Here is a 23479-nt window from a genome sequence, read left to right as displayed (position 1 = left end):
AGAGTAGACCTAATTTTTGTTACACTTCTTGGGAGAGGATCTGAGAGATAGAGTAGTACAGTAAATAATCAGGAAGCAAATAACTTATTTTTAAGAGGGGAATTTTTTCAGCTGAGCCAAACTTAAAAAAAAAAAAAAAGGCAGAAAAACCTCAGCCCTCAGAAAAGTCCAAGCAAACCCCCAAAAACTCCAGTGCATAAAAATGTTCTGTATGAAGTGCCAACATTTCATATCCACTTGTCACTACTGTTTTCCTCTTGTTGCTGAATTTTGTTGTCAGCTTTCCCTTTGGTCCCTGCACTGGGGGCCTTTCAGAATGCAAACATGTTGGTGTTCAGTTTCATGGGAGCCAGGAGACTGTTCAGGTTGGCATGAAAAGCAAGCTAAACGTGCCTTTTTCACTCCATATGTTTCCTTCCTCACAAGATTCCTGTAGCAGTTGATGTGTAATAGCTAATGCTTTGGGCAAGTGTTTTTTTGTTTAAGTAAAGGATCCTAAATAAATCTCAACTGTTCTACTGCACAGAAATTCCAGCAGATGTTTTTGTCACTTAAAGCTAAAATTAACTTCCCAAGTTTTTTTTGAAACTGACATCTGGAGAGGAATTTTTGTATTCAAAAATAATTTGTTCAATCACAGGGAGTATGTCAAGGTTAGTAGGCCTCAAGTCTCGGCTGGTTGTCATTTGTCCACATGTCCTTACTTGTCCCTGGGATATTCCTTGGTGGCTTAAAACTGCTTTGTTCTTTCAGTGTGTGTGTGTTCTAGAGGGAGGAGAGAACTGACTCCCACAGCAAATTTGACTGATATAGGCAGCAAATACGGATGAGTGGCTGAAACTGAATGCCAACCTTCAAACTGAACAAAAGGGCAGGTTAACTTTAATGAAAATGTAAGTTTTAGTATGTAAGGAAAGCAATTTCTTTGTATACTTCAGCAAACTAAGGGTTAATGTGTTTAACATGCAGAAGGACTTACTAAAACAAAAATACCCACTTTGCTGACTGCCTGCATTAAAGGATACACAGGAAAAACAAGTTAACATTACAAGTGAAGAGATAAGACTGAGTCGTTGGTGGACACTGTCCTCTCCTGGACATATGTATCAAAACATCCACAGAAGTATTTTATACTTAATATTATTCAGGGTGATCTTTTTCACAAAATATTTTTGTCTCAGTGAAAAGTCAGACTGGGGAGTGAGTGGTGGTGTGTTGGTCAATTAAAATAAATCCTCCTACCCACTCATCCTCTGCAGGAGAGCTGAGTAAAACAAGTCAGTGTTGGGCTTGTAGCTACTTGCTAACACTATAGTGTGCTACCATGAGGAGATCAGACATGACTGGGTTTTTGATGGGATAGGGCTTGTTTGATTTTAAGGAACATTTCTTGGTTTTGTTCTTTCTGACAACTGAAGCATCAGCCCTGGTAAAGATGTTCCAGTGGCAGATAAGTAGGGGAGGTAGCACAGCAAGTAGGGCTACTGAAACAAACAATTTAGCCTGAGTATTTTTTTTCTAAAGGCAGTGTTTCTGTTTATCAGAAAGGTGGGGTGGAGAAGGAAGGTACAGCCTGTTCACACTCTCTGAAAAAGGTTGCTTTAGCTACCTTGAGCATAGACAAGACAACCTTGGTTAGGATAGCAATACAATAATTTGGAGTTAACTAAACTTTGAAACTTTAATAGTTCATGCAGTTTGACTAAGCTCTAGGTAATTTTTATCTATTGATAAGAACAGAAAAATTGTGAATTTTGCTTGTTGGCAATAGCCTCGTGATCCAAAAATGGATTTGTGTTGTCAAAGGACAAAGGACTTTGACCAATATTTATGCCTTTCTAGAAGTAAATTGGATTAAGAGTTGAGCTGCTCAGTAGCAGTAAGAAAACTGAACAAACTGCGTGCTTGATTTTCCATGAGGCTGAGAAATGCATGCTGTGTTCTCAGCCTAAATGCTGGTCCCTGAAAGTATGCTCATGACTTGTTTTGGGATATATCAGCCCCCTGTAGAAGAGGCTGCTCCGTTTGCCCTTCTTTAATGATGCTGGTTTTTTCTGTTGTTCCTGAGGGCTGGTTTTAATATAGGCCATAAATGTTGTGGCCCTTCAGTGTCAGTGTAAAGGTGACTAGGAGAAAAACCCCAAGACAAACACACTGTTTTAACCCTCAGATCTGTTCAGACACAGTGAATGTACTTTTGTACCTATTCAGTTAACTTCCACTTTCTCACAAAGACACAACTAAATATCTTAGTAGTGCCATTGTGAAAACTGTTCTGATGACTGCTGTAGACATTCTCTTCTGTTGGTGTTATGCAAAAGTAATGGTTTTGGTTTTGGAGAAATTAATGTTTCTTTGTAGGTAAAACAGTTTTAGTGCTTCAAACTCTCTGTCATTGCACTGTCATTGCCCCAGGGATTTTAATTTAAAAACTGGGAAACTGTTCCTTTCATAAATAAGCACTTGCATTTCTTAGTCATGTTTAGTATTGGAAACCTTTTCTTACTTCTGCTTTTTTCCCTTGTTTCTTTCCACAGAACAAGCTTACCATCTCCAATGTTTTCCAGAAATGACTTCAGCATCTGGAGTATCTTAAGAAAATGCATTGGCATGGTAGGTAATCAGAAAGCTATGATAAAAAATGGGGAGTGATTGTTTTATTTGAGGCCCAAATGAAAACATTTTTGGGAGAAGAGGTCTTTTGTATGTGTTTCTTCGTTTGTTTATGGGGTTGGTTTGTTTTAGGTTGGTTTTTTTCATTTTAATTTGCTACTTATGCTCTATTAATTTGCTGCTTTGTTTATGCTTAATTTGCTTTATGCTTTACCTTCTTAACTTAAGAAGGTAGGAAATCGTCAAAGCAATATTCTTTCAGTAAAAGTGTCTTGACTTGAGCCTTTTAAGTACTTTGCGGGTTTTTTTAAAATTTATTTTGACTGTGGAAAAAACAAAACAACCCCAGAAAAACAACCACTTTCATTTTGCTTTTGTCCCTTCCCCTTAGTATCTGAGTCTTCCCCCTTCCGTGGTGTTACTGACCAGACGGTGGCCAGATCAGAGTTAGCTCGTTGGCACCTAATCTGCTTCCAGCTAGGTGTGAATTGAGAAGAGCTCTTCTCTCCATTAGATCCTACAATAGGCTGGGAATATTTGCTGCTGATAAACCTCTGTCAGTCTCTAACAGTAGTCTACAGAAGGGAAAGTTTGTGGGTTTAGTTGCTGTTGTTTTCTCCTCCTCCCCTTGGTGTAGTTAGGAACAGCATCAAGCAATGAGGTGTGGAAATGCTGGGGAATGCCTGAATCAGCAGCTCCAAGTCTCCCGAGTTGATGTGAAGTGTCTGAGGCTTCTCCCAGTGTCTTTAGTGGAAAAGTGTTACAAAATACAAAGAACAGATTGAAAGCCTGCCTTGCATAAGGTATGTGCAGGAATAAAGGGTGTTAATTCTGCAGAGAAGTTGTAGTTGTGGGGGGCAGCAGAACTTGTAGTGGCTTGTATCAAAGCATCTGCCAAGGCTCCTGGTGCCAGGTGCTGTTATGGCTCAGGATGGTGCTGTTTGCCTCACCCTTGGCCAGCAGTCACACTTGCAGCCTTTTAATTTGCTGCGGCAGGCAGTTTAAACCATTGCTGTGTTATGCATTCAGAAGGCATGCTTTTTAAAAATGCAGAGAGAGAATAGATAGCATCCAAACTGTAGGGCTTCCTTTAAATTCTTATTCCTGTTGCAAACTCCCTTTTTTGTTCAGAATACAAAATCCCTCTTTTTACTCTTATACCACCATGTTTCCCTATTCTTTCTTATTCTTCTCCCCCCAGTTGCCCACCTGCCTCCAAAAAAAGATAATATGTTTAAGTGATTAGATGGCCTATGGTCTATATCTGTTTATGGAATAATAAATAACTTAATCTTTAAAGGGGTCCTTAATACTTCTTTCCATTGTTTCATCTCACCTTCTTAATGCTTTCATTGATAGGAAGTTTGATGCTTGGTTTACTTTTTGTTTTAAAAGTAGCCTTAACACCAGCACAGCTCTGCTTACTGAGCTCATAAGGGTTTTGTCCTTTCAGTATTAGCAGAGCCAGGTCAAGCACATTGCATTAGCACTAAGAGCATCATTTATTTTTGTAATAAGCCAATTACACTTGGGTTACTGTGGGTCAGGGTATCTAATCATTCAGCCTGTAACAGGAATTTCATTTGTGCATCAGGAGCTGTCGAAGATCACAATGCCGGTTATATTCAACGAGCCCCTGAGCTTCCTGCAGCGCCTGACGGAGTACATGGAGCACACGTACCTCATCCACAAAGCCAGCTCGCTTTCCAGCACCACTGAGAGGATGCAGGTGTGTTGGCTTTGCTTGTTCATGTGAGCTCTTGCTCAGTGTTGTGGGATCTTTCTTCTTCTACATAGTCTCATTGTAGGAGGAACTGCTGTGACTTGCTGCATGTTGAGTTCTCTTATTCATTTACTAGTTTTGTTTATTGTCCTGGTTTTCACAGGGATATTCAGTTTCTTCCTAGAAGCTGGTATGATGCTGTATTTTGGATTTAGAATGAGAATAATGCTGGTAACACATTGTTTTAGTTGTGCCTAAGCTGTGTTTACAGTAATTTAAAGACTTTCTGCTCCTTGTGTGCCACCCCACTAGTAAGGACACAAGAAGCAGGGTTGGGGGCAGAGCTGGGACAGCTGGCCCCAACTGTCCAGAGGGATATTCCATACCATATGGTGTCAAGCTCAGTACATAAACTAAGGGAAGCTGTCTGGGAGCTGCTGCTCAGGATCTAATGGGCCATCAGTCCCTGGGTGGTGAGCTATTGTGCTGTGCATTACTTGTGATGATTGTCATTCTTTTATCATTATTATTTTCCCTTGCTTTTCTGCCCTATTAAGCTGCCTTTATCTCAACCCACTGATTTCACCTTTTTTATCCCCTCAGTCTATCCCCCATCCCATTTGGCTTGGGGAGGGGGTGAGTGAGCAAATGTGTGGTGTTTATCCTGCTGGGTTAAACCACAGTAGTCCTTCATGGTACCCCACAAGGAGCAGAGCTTGAAGGGTCGAGATAACAATGAATCTGATCAGACCATAATAAAGCAAATTCATTATAAGCACTTATGATATTAGTTTGGTAGTCTCTGGTTGCAATGTTGATTTATTTGCTGCTGTGAATGTTCTCTGAGCTGGGTTATGCAACATCTGACTTTCTGTATATGTTCCCTGCCGTGCTGTTTATCACCTCTGGGGACTGGTTTAAGGTTAACACTTTGTTGTACTTTGTAACACTGTCTTTTGATTCCTGGTGGTGTGTCTGAGCTGGCACTAGTACTCAGCATTGCCAGCATTTCCACATCTTGGGAGCCATCTATAGGAAACTATTCATAGTTACACTTCTTGCCTTTTCTTGTCAGAGAGCCAATCCATGTAGGAGATACCTTCTTCCATCATCCCCTTCTCCTCCAGGCTGATTAGCTCTTGAGAATTTTGAATATCATCAGGAAATCAAATCCATTTGTTCCTTTGCTGCATCTCATGAATGTGTTTCTGGTCTTGTTTATGGTAAAACAACTATTTGGGGATACCACCCAGAGATCTGCCCCAGGGCTGGAAAACTATGAGTGGCAGGGTGTGTGGGATAGTCTGGGTAAGCACTAGGATAGTGGGCATCTCTAACATCTTGAAATTTCACTCCTAAGCAAGTGCAGAATCCTGAGAAATTAATAAAATGTTTGGAAAGGCTGGGGACGGTGTGGCTGGACAGTGCCCAGGCAGAAAGGGACCTGGGGGTGCTGGTTGACAACCGGTTGAGCATGAGCCAGCAGTGTGCCCTGGGGGCTAAGAAGGCCAAGGGCATCCTGGCCTGGATCAGGAATAGAGTGGCCAGCAGGAGCAGGGAGGCCATTCTTCCCCTCCACTTGGCACTGGTGAGGCCACACCTTGAGCACTGTGTCCAGGTCTGGCCCCTCAGTTTGGGAAGGATGTTGAGATGCTGGAGCACATCCAGAGGAGACAATGAGGCTGGTGAGGGGCTGAGAACACAAGCCCTGTGAGGAACCTTTGAAGGAACTGGGGTTGTTTAGCCTGGAGAAAAGGAGACTCAGAGGTGTCCTTATTGCTCTCTACAACTTCCTGAAGGGTGGTTGTAGACAAGTGAGAGTTGGTCTCTTCCACTGGGCAGCAGCTACTAGAACCAGAGGACACCGTCTCAAGCTATGTCAGGGAAGGCACAGGTTGGACATTAGGAAAAAAATTTCTCCGAAAGAATAATAAAGTACTGGAATGCTCTGCCCAGGGAGGTGGTAGAATCACCATCTCTGGATATATCTAAAAAAAGAATGGACATGGCACTTGGTGCTAAAGACTAGTTGAGGTGTTAGGGCATAGGTTGGACTCGATGATCTTAGAGGTCTCTTCCAACCTCATTATTCTGTGATTCTGTGAAAAAGTATGCTGTCACCCTGGCAATTCTAGAGTGACAGAACTCACTGCAAGGTGCTGGGGCCTGGCCCAGGCCTAATGAGCTCTGTTCAACACATCAGTACTCTCAAGGGCAAGAGAAGGCCTCCAGATCTGACAATAGAACAAGAGGCACTGGAGCTACTCTGACTCCTGGGTCTGGCACCACTGCTGAACCTAAGAACCAACCTGTGCTGGTGTCAGTCACCCCTATACACAAGAGGAAGTGTTGGAAGCAAAAATCAGCTCCTTTAGTAAGGGATGAAGGAGTTTCTCCCAAGAGGGAGCAGGAGAAAGATGTAGACAAGACAGGCTACTCTGAGGAAGGGTGTCATGAGAGAACAGGAGAAGGAGGAGAGATAGCTGCTGACTGGGGAGGAGGAGGGTGAAAGATTCATACATGAGACAGTATCCACACAATCCCTGTCCCTGAGTGAGCTGTGAGATACACAAAAAGATTTCGGCTGTCATCCAGGCGAACACATTGTCACCAGCCTGCTCCAGTGTTGGGGTAATAACAGAGCCAGTAGTCTGGAACTGAAGGATAAGGGAGCCAATCAGGTAGGATCCCCTTTTAGGAGGCAGTGACAGAGGGATTGGAGAAGTGACACAAGTCACTGTGAAGGGGACTCATGTCAGGTGTGAAGGAAAGATATTCCTTCAAGGGTGATGTTATACGTCACCCAGACAAGTGGAGCACCTTGGAGAAAGGTGTCAGTACCAGAGGGAAGCAGCCCTGCTGGAGGTGATTTATGAAGACGTGAATGACAAGCAGCTATCCAGAGATGTACAGTAAGTCAGGTGCATGTGACCCATGTGGTGGGAGTTTGCACAGAACCAGAACTGTCACAGTTTAAGCCAGCAGGCAGCAGACAGCCACTTGTTCACCCTAATTCCCCCCTCCTCCTCCTCCATGGGATGGGGGATAGAACTGGGAAGGGGGTTGGGGGAGAGGAGAAGAAATAATAATTTGAGTATACAAAATAAGTGATGCACAGTGCAGTTGTGCACTGCCCACTGACCAATGCCCAGGCAGTTTTCAAGCAGCAGGAGCCCCTGGCCAGGTTTCTTTCCCCTCTAGGTTATTTATATACTGAGCATGATGTCATATGGCATGGAATATCCCCTTGGTCAATGTGTCAGCTCTCCCAGCTGTCCCCTCACGATTTCTTGTTCCCCTCAGCCTGGTGGGGTGGTATAATAAGTTGAAAAGTCCTTGACTTTGTTGCTAGACATTGCTTAGCAACAATTAAAACATCATTGAGTTATAAGCATTATTCTCATTCTAAATCCAAAACAGCTACTAGGAAGAAAATCAGCTCTATCCCAGCAGAAACCAGGAGTCCTGTCTAGGAAAGTATTTTGATATTCTGTAACACCATGGCTACTGTTGGCTAACTGTGTGACCTTCCTTTCCGAGCAGTGTGTGGCTGCATTTGCTGTGTCTGCTGTAGCCTCGCAGTGGGAGCGTACTGGGAAGCCATTCAACCCATTGCTTGGAGAGACCTATGAACTGATCAGGTAATGAACAGGGCTGCTGCACTGGAGGGGGTATTCCATGGCAGAGATGGTTCATTAGATCTGTTGGCTGGCTTGCAGACTGCACTTGAGCTCATAAGCTTCCAGCCATTCTCCCAGCAGCTGCTGCAGGTGCATGCACTGTGTGTTGATGTTCACCAATTGACCTTTCAGTGAAGAGAAACTACTTAACTTTTCAATTCAGAGCAGGCAATGAAATTTGCCAGGTTTAAAAGCAAGTTTTAGCTACAAAAATTAATTTTTCCCCGAAACCTTATGAATGAAAAATGTGAATGGTACATAAGGAGAGTGTACAGGAGTGTTCACAGTACTTAATAAGCAGCACGAGTCTATTAATAGGTACAGCTACACAAGGCAGATTTTCCTTTCAGTTAATATTTTGGCCCATGTTTAGGTAAAGATTTAGAAAGAGATCAGTATCAAAAGTAGCTATATTGACTCATCAGATCTGGTAGTTCTTGTTTCTTTTTTATATTCAGTCCTTAGTTATTTAGGATCGGGATGTTCTATGTTTTAGTTGATCTTTTCAGTTTAGCTTAGGCTTTTAATTATGTCTTGCACTGAGTACAGCAACTATGCATGGATCCAACTATCCCTTTCACCTCAGGAAAAACAACTGCAACTTCACTACACTTGATACGTAGGTACATGGTTTGGTTATCTTTGTTTTGCAGAGATGATCTTGGATTCAGACTTCTCTCAGAGCAAGTCAGCCATCATCCACCAATCAGTGCTTTCTATGCTGAAGGCTTAAATAATGATTTTGTGTTTCATGGATCAATTTATCCTAAACTCAAATTCTGGGGCAAGAGTGTGGAAGCAGAACCAAAAGGCACGATGACTTTGGAGCTTCTTGAGTAAGTAGATCAGTAATAATTGAAGGGGTACAGTGCCTCATCCTTGATTATTAGAGTGAATTAGTCTCAGGCTTAGGAATGGAAGTGTCCAGTACCCACATCCCAAAGCCTGAGGGCAGATCACTTTGTGGGAAGGAGGGGATGGGAAGATGAAGAACTACCATTTTTTCCCCATCATGCTGCTAATAGCACCAGTGGGGACCTGGGCCTGGATGTTCTCCAAGTGCCTGGACATCAGTTCTGCTAAAGCCAGCATGCCTGAGTCCTGTTGGCTTTCCTCACACCTTTCCATGCTAACAGTGATGGCACCAAAGTGACTGTTCCAAGGAGCTGGTAAAATCAGTAGCAACAGGTTAATAAACTTCTTGGGTTTACTGACTTATTGCCATGCCCACTTCAAGACTTGGAATGATAATGACTTACTGAGGACAGACATCCTCTACGCAGATACAGTATTTTAATTTTTATTCCCTTCCCTTAGGCACAATGAAGCCTACACATGGACAAACCCTACTTGCTGTGTGCATAACATTATTGTGGGCAAACTTTGGATTGAGCAGTATGGAAATGTGGAAATAACTAACCATAAGTAAGTTAAGAGTGTGAGCGCTTTCACTTCCTGCAAGTTTGAAAAGGAAAAGCATTTGGAAGTAATTAGTGCTCTCTTGTTCTGCCTTTAGAACTGGGGAGAAGTGTGTACTAAGCTTCAAGCCATGTGGCCTCTTTGGGAAGGAGCTGCACAAAGTTGAAGGCTACATTCAGGACAAAAGGTAACAGCTTAATTCCAAATGGGAAACAAATGACTGCCCTTGGTTTTGAGGGGAGCTGTAGAACTGAATGCCTTTAACAGAGTCTTTCAAAGGCAAGAACCTGCAACAGCAGGGTTATGAATTCTGCAGTACCAGTAATGGAGTTTTAAAATTGCCCTCAAAAGGTCTTCTTTAGCGTATTTTTGTCTGAAGTGGGAAATAAATCTCTTTAAGCTCCTTTGTAAACTTTGTCTGCTTTTTATGACAGCAAAAAGAAACTCTGTGCGTTGTATGGGAAGTGGACTGAGTGTTTGTACAGTGTTGACCCAGCTACATTCGAAGCTTACAAGAAAAATGACAAGAAAAATACAGAAGAGAAGAAAAGCAGTAAACAGGTATTAATCATGTAAAGAGTTGGGATCTCAAAAGCATGATCAGACAGCTAAATATTTTAGTAGCATTTAAGAGCATTACGATTTCCTTCACTTATCTTCTCTTTCCTGGCAGGATACAAAACAGATTGAATGAGTACCAATATTAAGGGATAAAATGCTTTTTTTCTCTTGAATTTGTATTCAAACTTCCCAAAACTTGATGTGATTGAAATACTGTCTAGTTCATTACCTGCTTCTTCCTCCAAAGTTACATGGAGGAAATAACATATGCATTAGTTGGGCCATGTCTGATAATGTATAATAACATATTCTAGAGGGAGGATTTTGATTCTTAGAAGCAGGACAGCTTAGTTTCTTAACTTGATAGAAGATCATATTTTCCAACTTTTACAAGGATTTTTTTTATTGCTTTCTATTGAATTTTCACAGCTGTAGAAGTGCTGGCAATTTTTTATTTTTCTTCACAATTGATTTTTTTTTCCTCTTGTGAAAAAGCCTCATTCATAATTCTTCCAAACTTCTGGTTAGCAGTAAGCTTTTTGTTTAGGATGAATGGTGATGGTGACAACACACAACTTGGTGAAGAGCAGTCACTTGGACAGTAGTTTAAACAGGGATTGTTCCCCTTTGGTGACTGCAGCCAGGTTTGTTTGTTTGTTTGGGTGTTGATAGTTTTTGAAGAAACTTATGAATAAAAGAGAGGGAGAACTCTGACAGCACTTGTGCCTGTGCAGGTTCAGATTGTTGCTGTATCTGAGCTTGCTCCAGTGCTTGTCATCAGGAGGGTGGTAAAGCAGTGGGAATTGCTGCTTCTCTGGGAGTCTGACCTGGAGAACTCTAGGGAGAAGGAATAAAGAAAAACACTCCCTGTGTCTTTGTTCAGCTGCCTGTTTGCATTTTCCAACAATGTTCAAGATGATCACTGCTTTTCACTTGGAAATGAAGCATCCTGTTGCATAAAGCTCAAGCTGCAGTGCTGCTCTGACTCTAGGAAAATGCTTTCCCTACTCAATTATCAGAACTCTTTCTATGTAGAAAACTGAAGGCTTTGTATGAACTAGGCTAGGTATGAACCAGGTTACTCTGTGCTAATATATACTCCCAGTGCCCCTTGTGCCTGAGGAACTGGTACATTCTATGGTTTTGGGGCATTTAGGTGAGCCAAGTCTCACATATAACATCTGGATGTGGTTTGTCCCTTCATGGGAAGGAAAAATTCATTCAGACATGAAGGTACATGGCTTTTCTAACTTCTCATTAGAATTTCCAGATTTATGTAGTTGTTTTCCAGGTATTACTTCTACTACCTAGTGCTACATTGCTACCAATCAGGAAATGCTTCTGCCTTCCTTGAGGGAACCTGCTCGGATGAGAGTCCTTTTGCAGCTTGCCCCAGATTTTCCCCTGAATCCCTTTCATTTTTATAGGAATAAAACTTAGGGGTAATTAATTTTTCAGGGAACTAGACAAGCCTTCATGTACGCAAAGGTGATATTTTACTACATCAGAAGAGTTATAGTAGACCCACAGTTAGACCAGGATGGTTCTGCTCTGAATGAACTGGAGTCTTTTTTTAACCAAGATGAAGCATTTTGTGCAGAATTTTCAATGCAAATACATGGAAGAGAGTAATATAGGCAACAGCAACTGCCCTCACATGTGCCTCATTTAGAGACACCTCATTTATAGAGGTCTTGCTTTGGCAGGTCTGTTAACTATCCTCACAGCAATATACTGCATACTTGAGTAGCATTGAGCATAAAATACGGATCATTGTGTCAAGAGCACATGAAAATCCACATTACCTATTTCTCTGTAATTTTTATGCTATTTTCAAGTCTTCTCCAACAAGGCAGAAATTAATTACATTGTGTATTGTAGCCTTTCTATAAAAGCCTTGGAGTTTGACAGTCTGATATTGAGTTGTCTTTGTTTTGATACAAGGATAATTTTCTGATGGATTCTGCTTCTAATTTTCAATTTCTGAAGGATTGATCAGGATCATTTAAAGAACAGAATAATGGGTTGCCAGTTCAGGTACAGTCAACTAAAAGCCCTGTTTGTCTTCCTAAGAGCTGAGGGGCTGAACCTGGTCTGCACATTGTTCTGCTGACTTTCATTATTAGAAGCACAGTGAAAGGCTTCTCAGTGAAGCAGAATCCTTACTACTACTTTTGATTTTCTTGGAAGTGCAACGCATGAATAATCTCAGAGGACAACTGGAGTGCATGTTGGGTACTGGATGTTTTCAGTATTATCTGATGCAACCATGGCAGAGCAAAGCTTATTAGCAGCAGGATTAAAGCTGCTGGCCTGTAGTCAAAGTATTTAAAGCATTAGTTGCCTTTAAGATTGGTGTTAATCTCTGGTGATCTCTGAAACATGCTGCTGTTTTTAGCTGTGATTGTGACACCAGGTTTTCCAGGGAGAGCCTTACTCATTGTCCAGCATGGCTTTAGTTTGATCTTCCAGCATCCACTTCTGTGGTGGAATTAATGTCAGCTGCATCAGAGCCCAGCTGCTTTAAAGCTGTGTGTAAAAAGGAAATGGTTCAGATCTAGCTCAGGTCATACCTACACTGTGATCACCAGTTACTCTTCTGCCCCAGTAACCCTCTGTGGGGTTTTTTACTTTCTGGGAAAAGTCCTGTGGCTACAGCTGCCTCAAGGTTGTATGTGTCACCCTTCATCCCCTTTCCAGAAGCTGTAGCTAATTTAGGATATTAATTTCACATTTGCAGTTTGCCATTTCAGTGGTGCAGTGGTTAATGCAAAGGAAAGTTCCTCTGGGCACAGAGCAGTAGAAAGGGCTTTTTGTTGTGCACAAACTGGGCAGGATCTGCATTATGTGCTGGCATTTCTTTGTTGTGGAAGGATGAGGAATGTGGCTTCCATTCTTCACCTTTAATGAAGCAGTAGTGAAGTTAAGTATCAGGCATGAAAATGCTTGTACTTGAGGAAAGAGGACATCTCTGAGGTGGAAAAATTGACATTTCTTAGCGCTTGAACATCCAACTTACATCTATAAAGATGTTGATGCAAGAAACTGTTGGTAGAGTTCCACTGGGAGAGAATTGGGAGTATGTGTGCTATGTAAACACCTCAATCCTTGGCAAGAAAAGTTTCTTTGCTGAAATTACTCACCTTTAGTCAAGGAAATAATTTTCTGTAAGTTCCAGTATTGGAATGATGGGGTGTGAATGGTTTCATGATTTCATAGAACCACTCTTTTCTTTGTGTGCTGCCTTTAGGTGGGCAATACCGAGGAATCAGATGAGATGCCATTGCCTGACTCTGAGAGTGTGTATGTTATTCCTGGAAGTGTTTTGCTATGGAAGATAACTCCAAGGCCCCCAAATTCAGCACAGGTCAGCTATGGTTCTCCTTATTGAAAGTGTGTGCTATCTTGTTACTCTGTATGGTTTACACAAAGCACATCCATTTGTTGTCTTTGTCATTCGCAAGTCTGGGTTTGCCTGTTTATTGCAACAAGCCTCCCCACCACAACTGTAACTTTCTAATGTGGGGTTGGAAGGATAACTGCCACAGGGATCAATCTAGGATTCGTGGAATTTCTCTGGAAAATGGGATGCTTCATGTAGATAGGGGCATGGGGCCTTTCCCCACCTCTTCTCTCCACATTGCTTCACCCACTGAGGCACCAGCCTTGTAAGAAATCACACTGAAGGGCTTTATTAGAGGCCAGACATTTCCAAGGACAGACCTGCATGGCACAAGTTGGTGTGGGAAGGGCTGTGAAGCTGGAGAACCACTAGGCAGAATACAAGGGTATTCTGTGCAACTGAGAAGACAAAGAAATTGGTACAGAAAAGATGCCCCCACTGTATTAATCAAGGGGGACATCTCTCCACAGAGATAGAGAAAATACCAGTAGGACTGGAAAAAGAAGATAAGGGAGAAATAGTGCACTGAGTAATTGGATGCTGGCCTCCTTAAGCAGAAATAGCAAGGATCACCTACACTGCCTGACAGTGCAGTTTTGCTGGAATCTTGAGCAATCCTATATTGACTGATTAAGTAATACAAAAGCACTTGGATGTTTCTTTTTAGACAGCAGTTTCCTTTTGTATTAACACAGTAGCTAGAGGTGTCGTAAAGTCACCTTTCATCATTGTCTCTGAATTTCAGATGTATAATTTTACAAGCTTTGCTATGGCTTTGAATGAGTTGGACAAAGAAATGGAGAGTGTCATTCCCAAAACTGACTGCCGGCTACGACCAGATATCAGAGCTATGGAAAATGGAGAAATAGGTAACTTCAGCTATGGACAAAGAGGGTTTTGTTTTTTCTTAAAACTGAGGGACTGGGAAAAAAGTTGTTAGATGAACAGCCAGAGGAAGTAGCTCCTCATGCATTCCTCCATGATGCCAGGCAGTAACTCTTTAACACAACCTTCTGCAGGCTGTGTTGAGCTTCTGGTGTCACCCACCCGTACAGGGAATGGTTGGGATGGAGGTGTTCTTCTTCATAGTCACCCATATCTGCTGCTGTGCTTTAGACTGGTGACCAAAGCAGTGTTGATAAACAATACCTGCATAGTGTTAAAGAAATATTCGTGAACTTTTCAGTTTGTCTGTTTCCATCAGCCTGATGCAGAGGAAGTGTTTTGTTGTGCCAGTTCTGAGAAATGCAGTCAAAACTATTAAAGTAAAACTGCAATGCCAAAAAATACACTTGATGCAAAATTATACTTCACTGGGAGCTAAACACTTCTGCTGTCCTAGAATAGTGAATTAGAAATACATGATGAGACTTCCAGTGAATAGAGTAGTGTGCTTTTAAACCAACATTAAAGCAGGATGGCCAGCTTTGTAGACTAACAGTATGGGGGCTCTTGTTTTCTCTGGCTAACTGATTGGGGTAAGTCATGAAACCCTGATTTGGTTTCAGCTGTACAACAGGGCAAAAACTATGAGACTTCAGGTAAGTAGTCTGAGATCTAGCAATAAAAATCACTGTCATGGTGTAACACAGTGCAGTTATGCAGTTTTATTTCTTTTTACTCAGAAGCTGATAACCATTTCTTTGAGGCTTTTAAAACAGATCAGGGAATTCCCACAACCACTCTCTCCTGCCTGTACAACTGTTTTGTGGCCAGGATGATGGATATATTTGGTTTAGAGCATCCCCAGTAATTTGTCTGTGTAAATTTAAAGAGCAAATAACTATGCTGTTAGCAACAGACCATATTCCTTCATGATACACTAGCAGCATGAAGTTTGTATTGCAGCTAGTAATATACAGTGGGTTAGTAGCTGACAGGGAATGGCTGATAGAAATAGTTTAAGAAAATCATTCTCGGAAAACTTGTGTATGAAATGCTTTTAGAGGATTCAGGAAAGTGTGATTGACTTTCATCAAATCTGCTTCTGAGTCTGACTTACTCCTCAGACCTTCTGATTGTCCTTTCTTGGCAAAGAGAAGCAACTGCTCTGCTTGTTTGGGATGCTGCATTAGTGCATTACAAAAAAAAAATTAAGGGATGCTGCAGAGATAATTCTTTGTAATCTGGAAATGAGTATTCCATACCTCTGGTGATGAGGAACTAGACACTAGTAGCAACTTAACTCAAAATTCAACAAGAAGCAGGTGGCCAGATTTCTGAAATAAATTGGTCATATCTTAAGTTTCCCTACTGAAATAAATTCTACATATGCCACCTGTCTTAGCTCACATTTGCTATCATGCAGACATATTTCCTGAGTCCTTAGGCCATAGATAAATATATATTCAGCAGTCTTGAAGACTAGGATGCCACTGGCTGATCCTTTAGCCTGACTTTGCTTTTAGACTAACCCAGTAACCATCAGTGTTCTGTAGATGGCTTTTTAAATGGACATTTTCTACTACTGCCCTTATTTATTTTCTGGGTCAGATGAAGTAATGTCCCTGTCTTATATATTATGCTTTAATATGTATATTTTTGTGTATTTTTATTCCTTCAAGATCTGGCTAGTGAAGAAAAGAAGAGGCTAGAGGAAAAACAGAGGACCGCCCGCAAAAATCGTTCCAAGTCAGAGGAAGACTGGAAGACGAGGTTGGTGCCCTTGTCTCTGTGTGTGTGTGGTTACATAAAGGCTTTGAACATTCAAGCTGGGTGACAGTCTCCACTGGTGACATGCAGTGAGTGTTGTGTCAGCATGAAGAGCAGACAGAAGCATCAGGTCTGCAGTGCTGCCTTGTGTTTGCAGACTCGCTCCCAGCGGGATGGGGATGTAGTTCCAGAGGGAAGCCCCAGGCTTGCTCTGGCTCCTTCTCTCACTCTTGCACACCCATATGCAAACAAACTGTTGTCTTCTCTGAGCACTTCTTGCTTCTGGCATGACAAAGATGTTACCTCTGAGGGCTGCTGGTAAGGACTGGTGTTGCTGGTTAGTTTATAATTGCCTCAAATGTGCATGCCTGGCCAAAGAGAAGAGGAGATGCTCCCTCCTTGTGAGCTCACCCATGACTTCTCAGCCCCATGGCTCTGTGCTGACAATGCTGTGTTCTCACAGTTTATCACCCAGTTATCCAAGACCCTGCCTCCTTATGGAGGGGGCCCCTAACTACAAAAGAGGAGCTAAGGGAGAAGTTAGTGTACAAGGAACCTGCCTGCCAGTATGTTTTGGGGGTTTTCTTTAAACTACAAGGAGTCAGCTGGGAGCTCTTACACACAAGCTGTGAAAACCTAACCAGATGAATCAAGTTTGACCAGACAAAGTCTATTTAAAAGCATAGTAATAAGTTGGCATTATCTTCTCAGAAAAAACAACAGTAGTGCTAAACTAAAATAAGCAAGGTTCTTCTCTTCTGTATTATTAATACGGTCAGACACTCTGGATTAAATATCTTTAAAGTGTTTGTAACAATAAATCACGTTTTTTCTTTTTTTTTTTTTTTTTTTTGAAATGAAGTCACCCATCATCCCAAAATCCCAGGTTTGGACATGTCTGCCTTTGTCTTTTTCCTATGCCTGCTCTCCTGAAGTGTTTGGGTTTGTTTGCATAGAGACTGATGGAGAATAACACCTTTGTGAAGCTTCTAAGTGCTGGACAGCCTTGCACCTTTCGCTTCCTTTCCCAAATTCAGTGCTTCTAGCTCTCACCAGGTGTTTTCAAACCTGGGATAGTTACATAGTATTCTTCCAGGTGCCTGAAGTAGCTTAAATATAGCTCAAAGCACCTGAGGCTGGAAATTGGGGGATTCCCATAGAGCTGTGGTTTTTGGGTTATATAATTAGCACAGATTCCATTCACAAGGTTCTGCAACTGCTGTTGTGCATTGTGTAAAACTGTTCAGCACTAATCTGGAGTATCCTTTAAGAACTCTTTGCTTTCCAGGATGTTCCTAAAGCTTTGGCAGAAAATTCCTGGTGTCTGATCTCTTTAGTAGGAATGCCAGGTGTGGCTATAAAGGATGAATGTTAAGTTTAAGGAGAGTTGTGCTCTGGGGGGAAAAGTGCATGCTGTGAAGAACTGTCCTACCCATTCCCAGGTCATCTGTAGGTCTTATTCTGCAGTGCATTATGAGCTCAGATCTAAACTGCTGCCATTTCCCTGCACAGAAAAACAGGTTTCTTGCTTTGTCTGGTAGAATTCCTCCTTCCTAAGACGATTCTCCAAAGTGCCCAGTGATTTTTTTATTTAATATATATAATTTTATTATTCTGAATCCATTTTACAAGTGAGATGTTTCTCAAGAGGTGATTAATGTTGAATACTGAATATTTTAGATGCTGACCAGTAATCTTAAGTCCTGAGTAACATTATTTAACTCAGTTCTGAAGTGGTCTGTTGATTTTCATGAAGTCTGTCCCATCTTCCCCACATCCCTGACTGATTTAGGTCTTACAGGTCTCTCAGGCTTAGTTCCTCCCACTGCCTTTCCCCTTCCTATTGAAGTAGGTGGACACTGGAGGAGGGGCATGCTGGCCTGACCTGTACAAGTGTTGAGGACACACTAATGAGCTGTGGGCTGGTAGAATTTCTTAATCTGAGAGGTGAGGTCACTGTGCTTATAGCCCTGTCTCACAGCAAATGTTTGGCTTTAGCTCTGGAATGAGCTGCTGTCACCAGTGAACTGGACACCTAAGCCAATCCAGACACCTCTTATTTGGGAGTAACTGACTGCTCCTGTGGGAGGAGAAGCAGGAGTGAGCTGTGTACAGTACTAGGGGTGAATGACTTCTGTTGACTTCAGTTAACCAGGGCAGCAGGAGAACTGCTGGAGTGTTCACCTGGTCAGTTACCCCCAGGAAGGCAGCACAAGGCATTTCTTGCAGCACAGCTCTCTCAAGTCCTTTGAGCCAAGCAAGACTTGCCTGTTAGCTGCCCTGCTTTGTAGCACAACCCTGCAGTACTGGTGGCCTTTGGGTTTTTGCCTTTTAAAGAGATCAAGTCAGATTTGGTTCAAATGTGCCTTTTCTCTTCTGAAACATTGCTGGAGAAGGGAAGAGCAGAGTTAAACAGGCTGCCTTGCACACAGATCATTTACTTAAGTGACTGTGGTCACTACAGTGAGTCACAGAGAGAGACAATGCCTTCTGTGGTCAGTGAGAGGTGAAAGGAAGCTGAGGAGCACATTACCACAGAAACAGCTTCTACAAAGCTGGCTTGTGCCATAAATGTGGCTTGGCAAAATACAGAAGGAAGTTAAAATGCTTGAGGTCTGGTACTGTGCACTGCTGAGGCACAAGATTGAGTAACTGGGCCAAACAGAAAGTGGCATTCACTGTGTGCTATGTGGTGCTTCTAGATTAAGCAGGAAGAGGGAAGAAAGGAAAGAAAGCAGGTGCTCAACATCAGTGTTTCTATTAATAACAAGCTTAGTAAAAGCTTGCAAGGAGCTCTGTGCAGATGGAATCAGCTTTCTGGGCATTCAAATTGAGTCTCCTGCTGCCAACAGTATAACACAACAGTTAACTTGTCATAATCCAGAACTCCTCCTGCAGCCTGTGCGTGATGTTTCATCCTCATTGAGGGTAGCTGGCACACTTGTTCCAAGTTACCTGCTGGTCAAACCAAAGGGAAGGAAGCACAGGCAGTGGGAACAAGGACAGGTCACCTGTGAAGAACAGAGAGATGAGTTGTATAGGGATGGGGTAAGGAAGGCCAAGGCAAAGCCGGAACTTGGCAAAGCGTTGGAAAAAAAAATAACACAAAGGGCTTCCACACATATGTTAACCAGAAAAGAAAGGTCAAAGAAGGGGATGGTTTTTAAGGTGTTTTCCAACCCAAGTCACTCTACAATTCTATGATGAAGTGCATTGCAAAACAAGGCTTTAAAAAAACAAGGGATCCAGGGATCTATTTGTTTTTAGGACTGCAGTGCTTGTGGTGTTTACATGTCTTGCAAAAACTGTTACTGCTTCTGCATGCCAGAATGGTTTTTCAAAACTGCTTTGAAATAAAGCTGTATCTGTCCTTTTTTTATGCAGTAAATGGCAAAACACTGGTGTCAGTAATTCCATCTCAGAGATGTTTAAGCAATGTTGCAAATGGGGAAATGTAATCACTGAACATGACTTTAAACTCACAAATTTAAAACCAAGAGGACTCCTGCAACAATTATTTTGTGCTGTGTATTTTATAACATCTGCTGAAGATGCAGCATAGTAGTTCTGAACTTGTACAAGGGAGTCTTAATAGCTTCACTAACCTGCTGTGTGTTTCCTTGCAGATGGTTCCACCAAGGCCCCAATCCCCACACTGGTACACAGGACTGGCTTTACTCTGGCAACTACTGGGACAGAAACTACTTTAATTTGCCTGATATTTATTAAAATGCAGTAAGGAGCCTCTGACTGATACAAATAAGTCTTAATCTGTTTTAATGTTTTCCCTTGTTCTACTTATCTCCTGAAAATACTGACATGTTATCAAACAGAATATTAAGCAACTCTGCAATAAATCTGATGGTACATGATCTGCAGTCCTAAAGGTAGGGGAATAACTTTTCTGGCTGATGGTGGGTCCTGCATGGACAAAGTTGCTGTGGTTTCAAGCTGCCCTGAGTACACCTATATTAGGTTGTGGTGTATGAGGAATAGAACACCTTCAGCTGTTCTGTGAATACTTTATTTTGTAGATAACATTGGCACAAGTAAAACTGGTTTTATTTATTGTGACATGGGAATGTTTAAAAAGCACACAAAGTAATTGCAATATTCTATTCTTAAATGAAGAAAAGGGTGTCACTTCTGTAAAGATGTAATTTTTCATAAAGTGACTTTTCTTTTACTAAAGTAATTCCCTTAAGCTGAGCTCTGCTCAGGAGATTCCAGAAGTGTTCCCATCTCTGGAGCAGTAATGCAGTTGTTTAAGCTGGTAACATTACTCAGAGGTTATTTATTCAATGTTTTGTGCAGTGTGTTTTGAATTTTGCTCTCCTGTTTTGCTACCAACCTATAATTTTAAGGAATTAAGAGCCATTTAAATATCTACAGATTTGATTTGAACTGCACACTAGTAACAGGTTTTAAAAGAATCTGTTTCATGCACTAGAAGTTCCGGTGCCCAGCACCACTGCAAGAACCTAATCAGTCCAGGAATGAACTGGTGGAACACAGCAGGGGGACAGGACTGTGTCTGTACTGTGCAAACTCCCTGCAAGGAAGTCTTGTGCATTTCAAAGGTAGTACAGCACCTCAGTGAGGCCTCCTGTGCACAGCTGCTTTACCCCTTTTCAGTGGGGTGCATTCAATCTTAGTCTGTTTATACTGAACTGTGTACAGAGCTTCTAGAGGGCAAGCTGCTCTTTGTACAGTATTTTAACTGCTGTCTGGAGGTTAGTATTAATTGAATAATTTAATTGCTACTAAATAAAGGCTTCAGAACTTCTGCATCTAGTCTAAAGTGAGTGATGTTCAACAGTGCTGACCCCTTCTAAGCAAGCCTCATCCCAAACCTGCTGCAGTGAGGACAGGTATTATGTTTCCCTGTGCTCCACGGACCTCTCATCTCCATAAGCAAAGAATAGTCTCTTTCTAGGGGGTGGGGAGGGCTGGGGAACTGAGCTTCCTGCAGTTTGAGCTTTGAGTGGACTACTGAAACTGTTAATAAGGCAATGAGATGCTTTCTATTTTTATTCTAGGCACTTCTCACATTCCCCATATTTGCATAGATAAGGGAAAGCTTTTTCCTTGGCAGCTTTTCCTGTCAGGGGCCAGCTCTCATAGTGACCTGTAGATGCAGGATTTTAGTACCTGTTCTATCTGCAGGAAGCCTCTTCTCTGGCCAGAGCTTCTTGAAATCTGTCTGGACTGCTGTGCAGCTCCAGGTGTGAGTCTGAGATCTGCAAAATTAGCCTGGCCAGTGCAGGTCAAGGAAAGCAAAACATTTAGTTCCTGCCTGCTCCCCATGACTATAGCATGGGTGGCTCCTCACTGGAACAGCTCCAGCAGATGTGGCAGGGGGCACAGTTCACACAAGGCTAACATTGGGGATGTTCAACATGGGAATGCAGTTCTAATTGCTGGTGCTTTCTTTTGAACATTTGCTTAACATTATTTGATTTATTGCAATGTAAATTCCATTCATCCTGACCACTTCCTGAAGTGCAAACAGCCTCTCTTCTCTCTCTCTTCTGTTTAAAAATTAACATGAACTCAGTAGGTAAGTGTGGAAGAACTTCTTTAGGTGCTACATAAATGCACTCCAAGGGGAGGGTATTTTGCCCCACTCTGAATATTACACAAACAACTAAAAGTTCAGGCTAGAGGCAAAAAGATGTGTATAAATATGAGGCTAAAAACTGTGGTTCTTTCAGACTAAAATCAGAGCAGGACTTGCAAACAATAACAAGCAGAGGAAAGCAGTGTGGGTGTGTTATATAGGACAACTAGTTTAACCAATCATCTCTATTTTGTTTTGAAAAGGGATAAATTAAGTTTCTAGTAGTAAAATCCAAACAGTAGCATGTGCCTATGTGGGAAGCAAGCATTGTTTTTCAGTACCCTGCTCTGGGCATGGGGTCTGATGTAATGGTAGCCTGTCTTTGCAGTACTGTAACTTCCTGCAGGAGCACTTAGTGTGTGCTACTGCCAGCGGGTCTTTGCAGACATCCCATCTGCCAGAGGGATGGCCACTGGGAAAACACTGGCTCTGCATGGCTTAGCTGCGCTCTCAGCTGCAGAGTTAGAACCAGGGCTTGCTGATTTCTCATCAGGCAATGTAGTGATCTCCTCCTCCTTGCATCAGCATCTGGCTGTCCAAACATGGCATGGGTAGAAACAGGTTTCCAGTCCTGTGTGTTTGGAACATCAGAGCCCGCTAGAACAAAAAGTGGAGGATTTACTGACTTCATTTTTCTAGCATCACATAATTTGGAGAGGTATTTGTGACAGCTGACCATGTTGTTAATCTTCTCCCCTGGAAAAGCTGAGCATTGCCCAGGAACAAGGACCCCCACCTCCAGCAGGACAAAAGCTTCATGGTAATTTTAACCTTGTCTCAACTGAGTTAGACAACAGAAGGTCCATACATTAGAGTGTGGTGGATGTCCCAGGCACCTGAAGCTAAAAAGACATAACTGTGGGAATCAGAAGCAGTTAGTTCCAGTCATATTGTAAATCTTTATGTCTTAAACACACCTAGACCTAGGGAAAGCAAGCATGATACAGAAGGGATCTGGGACAGCAAACAGCACTTGTTAGGTGGGTGACAAACACCTGCAACCTAGCAAATAAAAATGAAAAGATAAAATGTTGTCAGAGCAGAGGCTATTTTGTCTGGTATTTCTGAAACTGAACTTTGACAAACTTGCCTAAAAGTTTAGGATTTTTTACAAAAAGCCACTGTTAATCTAGAAATCTACCTAAGCTCAACTCTCCTTTACAAAAGGCTCTGCTGTTGCAGGGAGAGGGGTGCAGGAGAGCCCCAGGCTGGAGGATTTCTCCAGCTGGGCAAGGGCTGAGATGGGCACCAGCTCTCCTGCTCTTTGTGGAAGGATGGCTGCAGAAGCTCACCAAGTCCAGCCACCACAGGCAACCACCACCATTTTCTTTCTAAGGGAAAAAACTTAGGTCACTTCTGGAATAAATGATCTTTCAGTCAAGGAGAATCAAAACTAGGATTCAAACTAGTCACCTCTCCTTAGCCACAGGGCACATGGATTGCATCTTAGGTTCCTAACACCTGCTTCAGAAACTACAGGTTTTCAGCAAGATCATTTTGCATCAATGAGGACTTTGCCATCACTCTTACCTGCCTCTTTGCCCTCAGGAGTAGAGTCCTGGCCAGAGCCACATTTCTTGGACTAAATGGCAGTGAAATATAGCATAAGCATTTTGGCCAGATAGTGTTGGTTCAGTAGTTTCTTAGAAGTCACCTCTAACCCTGCATTGCACTGCCAATAGGTGATCTTTCATTTATTTACCACTAAGCTGTAGAGCTGGAAGTTGGAATTGGGAAAATGACACGAATGCCCAAATTTTCTTACCTGACAAGATAAACTTGATTGATGCCAGTTTATTCCAGTTGTG

At 42.2% G+C, this 23479-nt stretch overlaps 1 protein-coding gene across 4 annotated transcripts in view; it reads left to right on the top strand.

Moving 5' to 3' along the window:
- OSBPL1A (oxysterol binding protein like 1A) overlaps positions 1-20828 on the top strand; it is a 77963-nt gene extending 57135 nt beyond the window's left edge. For all 4 annotated transcript variants that reach the window (XM_058819490.1, XM_058819495.1, XM_058819504.1 and 1 more), the window contains 11 exons: positions 2538-2613; positions 4208-4342; positions 7880-7977; positions 8670-8852; positions 9334-9441; positions 9533-9622; positions 9870-9996; positions 13247-13363; positions 14145-14268; positions 15964-16054; positions 19678-20828. In XM_058819490.1, the coding sequence (XP_058675473.1) occupies positions 2538-2613; positions 4208-4342; positions 7880-7977; positions 8670-8852; positions 9334-9441; positions 9533-9622; positions 9870-9996; positions 13247-13363; positions 14145-14268; positions 15964-16054; positions 19678-19780 (1252 nt within the window). In that variant the 3' untranslated portion in view covers positions 19781-20828. The remainder of the gene's footprint in view (positions 1-2537; positions 2614-4207; positions 4343-7879; positions 7978-8669; positions 8853-9333; positions 9442-9532; positions 9623-9869; positions 9997-13246; positions 13364-14144; positions 14269-15963; positions 16055-19677) is intronic.
- Positions 20829-23479: the final 2651 nt, after the last annotated feature.

Source organism: Ammospiza caudacuta, chromosome 1 (genome assembly GCF_027887145.1).
Source record: "Ammospiza caudacuta isolate bAmmCau1 chromosome 1, bAmmCau1.pri, whole genome shotgun sequence".
Lineage (NCBI taxonomy): Eukaryota > Metazoa > Chordata > Aves > Passeriformes > Passerellidae > Ammospiza > Ammospiza caudacuta.
This window is presented reverse-complemented; position numbering and strand designations above follow the sequence as displayed.